The 5,630-nt window shown below is 48.1% G+C and overlaps 1 protein-coding gene across 2 annotated transcripts in view; it reads right to left on the reverse strand.

The window, feature by feature from the left end:
* The window catches only part of PPM1A (protein phosphatase, Mg2+/Mn2+ dependent 1A), a 47,346-nt gene extending 43,588 nt beyond the window's left edge, over positions 1 to 3,758 (reverse strand). Inside the window, exon 1 of one of the 2 annotated variants that reach the window (XM_007466031.1) lies at positions 3,557 to 3,758. In XM_007466031.1, the coding sequence (XP_007466093.1) occupies positions 3,557 to 3,758 (202 nt within the window). Of the gene's footprint in view, positions 1 to 189; positions 508 to 3,556 lie in introns of those variants that run through there. The other variant, XM_007466032.1, reaches the window with a different exon arrangement.
* Between the last annotated feature and the right edge of the window lie 1,872 nt (positions 3,759 to 5,630).

The following is a 5,630-nucleotide window of genomic DNA, read 5'->3' on the forward strand; positions in this document are numbered from 1 at the left end:
CGCCTCCCTCGCGGAGCGTTAACCCCTCGCCGCCCGACGCCCGGCTCCGGGGAGGAGGCCGGGCCAGGGGGTGGAGTTGTCGCGTCTCCTCCCGGGAGCGCCCGGGCAGACGCCCGGCTTGTTTACAGGCCCCAGGCCTGGTCGCCGCCGCGCAGGCCCGCCCGCCCTCGGCCCGAGCGTCGCGCTTACCCGGAGCAGCAGAGGGAGGGCAGGTCGCTGGTCCGCCGAGGCGGCGGCGGCGGCGGCGACGGCAGCCGGGGAGGGGGCGGGAAGAGGGTCACCGCGGCGGCGGCGGTCCAGGTCAGACCGGGGAGGGGGCGGAGGAGGGGAGGAGCCGGGTTGCGTCCGGGACCCCGGCTCTCGGCGCCCTCGCGGCTCAGATCATCCGGGCGTTGGAGCGGGAGGCGGAGAGCGGGTCCCGGAGGACGAGGAAGAGCCGAAGATTCATAGCTTTCGCGCCCCACCTGCCTGGCGCCCCCCACCCCCCCCTCCCCAGCCACCAGTTCCCGAGCTGCAGCCGCCCGAGCTCCCGAAGCGGTGCGGGCCGGGCCGGCACAGAGACCACAGCTCCCTCGCTCCCGCGCGCGCTCCCGCCCTTAGCGCCGCCGCCGCCGCCGCCGCCGCCGCCTCGAGCGCGTCCCCGCGCAGGCGCGCTCACGTCGGTCGAGCGCGTCCCCGTGCAGGCGCGCTCACGTCGGCGCTGTGCTGCCCCTCCCCCACGCCTCCGCCCGCCCCGCCCCGCCCCGCCCCGTCGGCTCAGCCCCAACTACCGCCGCGGCGCGGTGGAGCAGCTGGAGAGACCCGGATGTCGTTGGGCCGGAACTGCAGCGCGGGCCAGCGAGCGGGGGAGGGGCGGACGCAGATGACGTCACTGTCCTACCCGGCTTCTCTCGCCGCAATCGCCTCGCGGCCCCGGCCTCAGGCCCAAGCTGAAGGGAGCATCCGAATGCCGGATCGGAACGGAGGTGCCCCAGCCACACACCTCCCGTCCCTAAGGGCAACAACCCACACAATCTACTACCACCACCCACACGCTGGTGCAGCCGATACACGCACGAGGCACATGCTCTGAGTTTCTGGCAGGCTTTCCGTCTGTAGCTCATGGGGTTTCACATCGTATTTATTTGTACTTGTTAGACAGTCACGTGATTCTGCTTCTGGGGACTTCCATCGACCTCCAGTGAGGTTAAAGGAACGAAGGATTTTTCAAAATCCGGAGGATAATCAAAAACGTAACAGCTCCTTCTATTAAAAGTTAGAGATCTGCTAAACCTGATTGAAACTGCACGTGCAGGCGGCCAAAATCCAGTTTAGCTGGCTAGACTACGGAAAACCGGACCCACGCCGGATGCACGCTGTTTGCGGACGCTGCAGCGGATAGAATGACAAACCCTAGGCGGCCAATGAATCAGAACTGGGGAACAGTACATCACCAGCCAGGTCTCCTATTGGCTGGGGTGCTTTATCCCTCTCTTGTCAGAGACTTACCCTGTTCATGGATTTGACCTATACCACATTTGCACACATTTGCAGGAACAGAAGTTTAATAGAAAAATCCGTGTGTTAAAGAGATGCTCTGGTATATACAAAGAAAAACTGTATTATTAGAGGCAGGTACTTTAAAAAGAACTGCTACTTTGTATCTCCTAAAGCCACTTTGTTGTTCCAACTCTTAGATCAAAAGCAACCTATTTATTCTGTCTCTTGTCATTTAGCAAACATTTAGCTGCTTTTAAAGCTGTAAAAGCTGTCTCCAGTTTTTTCAACATGTCTTTTTGGGAAGATTCTGTTCCTTTCACTTTTAGGCCTGGGATCTAACAACAGTATGAAACAATATCACCTAATGATCACTGGCAGGCCACTTCTTCAAGGAACCCCAAAATTACTCTACCCGATATCTTTGGGGTTAGAATTTCTTAGCATAAGATGAAGATGGATCATTTCCAGATATGGAAAGTAAAAAATAAAGTTCATTTATGCATTTGGTCCCAGTATTATCTGAGGACATATTTCCTAATTACTTCTCCCCACATTTGCCAAAAAAAAAAGGAAATTAGATCAAAGATCTTTAAAACTCTACCTTATTGGAATCCTTAATATTTCAGACAAATAGCAGCATGATTAGCATGCTAATAGACTCATTACCATTCTGAAATAGAATAGCCCATGTGGCAACCACTATTTGGAGTGCCCTTAGAAAACAAATTTTTTTATTCATAAGGCAGAGCCTGGGTAGCCAATGTCACTCTTGGACCATAAAGAGCTCAAAGGTCTTGCCTGTCTTTCTGCTTCCTTCCTTTAGGCTTCCATGTCTTTCTTCTCTCTGTTCTACACTTGTAGGAGAATCTGGGTCAATTATAGTAGAAGAGGTAGAAAAATAGGAGATATGACCATAAAGATATTTTTAAGGAGTCTGTACAGTATACCACAGACTACCAATTAAGCTGCACCTTCCCACTATTTCTTATTTCTGAATACAGCTTGCATGGACATTTTGGTACGAACTAGGAAATTCATGGGTTATAAGATTAACATTTTAAAATTTGGAACAAAGATATCTTAATATTATCTAAATAAATATGCTTGATATAATATCCCCTTCCTTATTATTACACTATATATTATATTCCCTAAATATTATACTAAATATTCCCAAAATATTATGCTAAGGGCAAAAAACAAGTATTAGAAGAGGGGAAAGAGACATTGAAAAAAAAAAAAAGTGTTAAAAGTTTTCTCCGGGCTTCCCTGGTGGCACAGTGGTTGAGAGTCCACCTGCCGATGCAGCGGACACGGGTTCGTGCCCCGGTTTGGGAAGATCCCACATGCCGCGGAGCGGCTGGGCCCGTGAGCCATGGCCGCTGAGCCTGCGCGTCCGGAGCCCGTGCTCTGCAACGGGAGAGGCCACAACAGTGAGAGGCCCGCGTACCGCAAAAAAAAAAAAAAAAAGTTTTCTCCTCTTTAGAACTACGAGGCTTTGCTTGGGCCTCCTACACACATTTGAGTTGTTCACAGTAAGTTTTTGCAAAACATCAGTGGGAATCTATTGCCATAATTGTACTTCAGTAATTTTTACAGGTATATTGTGAAACTATTCTACTCTGCTTTGGAAATCTGTTTCTATTTCAATTACCAAAGAGGAAGAAGGTTTTCTGAAAGATTGGTTTTCAAGTCCTGAATTTAAACTATATGCCATCAGCCTAGTAATTGCGAGGCTTGGGGTGAGGACAGGAAGTGAGGAATCTGAAGCTTAATCCAGTCAGCAATACTCCTTCCTCTTTTCCTCCACAATCACTATTTTTTTAAAAGAGGTTTGTATTTTTTTGTGAAACCAAATTACTATTGTGAATCCATCCAAGACAGTCACCTAAGACAGCCTTGCCTGAGCCTCTCAAAATGACCTCAGTGATTTAAGTGGCCCCTCAGGGGAGCACCTGAGAACCCCTTAGCTGAGTCATCCATCCACTGACACTGAGGCCAGTCACTACCCAAGAGCCGCAAAGCCAAGCAGAACACACGTTCAACTACACCTTCCTCCTCCCTCCTCCTTCACTGCCTGTTTCATGGTCTTTCCTCGCAGATATCCTCTTCTTTTGTCCTCCTCTGCTCTCTTCTCTCCTTCTTATTACTCTTCTCCCTTTCTTCTGTTCTCTTTTTATCTCCTTTGCTCTTTTTTCCCCCATTTTTCTCTTCTCACTTTTCCCTAGCCTAGTCCAAATTACAGCTTCTGCTACCCACTTTCTCCTGAAACAATACATGTGAGCAGATAGTGCCCCCGCACTAATTTTGTTGGTGGGGGATGTACCAACCGCCCCCCGCCCTGCCCCCCTCCTCCTTCCTTCATCCCCCACCCCACCATATCAGGTCATGAAAAACAGCTGTTTAAAGGACTGTCACAGAATGAAAAGGATTAGAGAATCTTATTCTGTACGACACCACTGAGGTGGCCCCATCAGGGTGGGGCAGACAGGAGCCAGCAGGCTTGTGCTGCCATTGTGGCTTCTCCTGGGCCCTAAGAGATATGTGGCCACTGGGAGCACCACGGGTCAAGCCCTGGATAACCTTTAGGGTAGGATCTTCCCTCAAGAGATTGTAGGTGGCCACAGCCCCACAGCATTGATGTGGATCTTGTGAGACAAATTCATCTGTTCAACGGCTGCTTATTATGTGCCAGGCACTGTGCTGGATGCTGGGCGTAGTTAATGACATCAATGGGCAACGTCCCAGCCCCTGAGGAGCTGATGTTATAATGAGAGATATAGACAAAGAAGTAAACAAATGAACGAGGAAACTGCAGGTTGTGATCAGCGCTGTGAAGGAAATAAGTAAGGAAATAGACTGGGGGGATGACTTGAAACAAGTGTGCAGAGAAGACCTTTCTAAGAAGGTGGCATTCAAGCTGAAGGAGGAGCCAGCTCTGCAAAGAATCAGGGGAGAGCTTTACAGGCAGAGGATCAGCGTGGGCAAAGGGCCTGTTGTGGGAAAGAGCTTGGCAGAAAAGTTGTCTGCAGACCAAAGAGAAGTTCAGCAAACTCAGGCAAATATTTTATAAAGTTGCTCAAGTTTAGAATTATAACTTAGGATATTTGGGATACTTAATCCAATTTACAGCTAGGATACCACCTTAAGTAGAGGGGCACAGTCCATACAAAATAACTTACTGAATTGGTCTGGCCCAAAAAGCAAAGCAGCTTGAGAAATCAAAATTAAAAATCAAAGGACTTTTATTCAACTCTTGAAATTAAGAAGCATTCCACAATGCCAGAAAGAGGTCCCTTCAGACGGTCCAACAGCAGCTAGAAATGAGTAAACTAAAGTTTAGAAAAAATTGTTTTTCTCCCAATTTAGATAGCTATTCTTAATGAGTAAAGACTAACAAAAATTTGGACTTCTTGAAAACAGTTTTTCTGGGAGTTTACTGTCTACTGTGGGCATTACAGAAGATCTCAAACTAAAGCATACTTTTGAAAGCTGCAACACATTTTGTATCCTTAACAATGGTGGCCTGGTTGAAAACCAGTGATGAAATGCCATCATAATAAAGGCTTTTTTTTTTTTTTGTATCTGACTCTACAGCTCACAAAGCCCTATCACTTAGACCAACCAATTTTATCCTCAAAATAACCCTTGGCAAGGCAAGGACTGTTCTCATCCTTTACAGCAGAGAAATCTGAGTGTCAGAGAGCTAGCGGTTGCCCAGGGTCACCAAAAGTAATGACTGGTACCCAGGTTTTCCCCTGTATCCTACAGATCATCCCTAGCTTTTACGTGCCAGTAATAAAGGTAGCAAGGAGAGTCAGGAGTGGAAAGAGCATGGACTTAGAGTCAACAGTGGTATGCAGAACTGGCTTATACTATCTCATGAAAGCAGACTGTTAAATTTTTAGGAATTTTGCCAGTTGTATGCTAAACACGGCCACTGTTAAAAATTAAATTATATAAACCTCCAATTAAATTTTAAACGAAGATAATATATATTATTGAAACAGACTCACAGACACAGTAAACAAACTTATGGCTACCAAAGGGGAAAGGGGAGGGAGGGATAAACTAGGAGTTTGGGATTAACATATACACACTACTATATATAAAATAGATAACCAAAAAGGACCTACTGTATAGCACAGGGA

The sequence above is a fragment of the Lipotes vexillifer genome, unplaced genomic scaffold, assembly GCF_000442215.2.
Source record: "Lipotes vexillifer unplaced genomic scaffold, Lipotes_vexillifer_v1.1 scaffold25, whole genome shotgun sequence".
Classification (NCBI taxonomy): domain Eukaryota; kingdom Metazoa; phylum Chordata; class Mammalia; order Artiodactyla; family Lipotidae; genus Lipotes; species Lipotes vexillifer.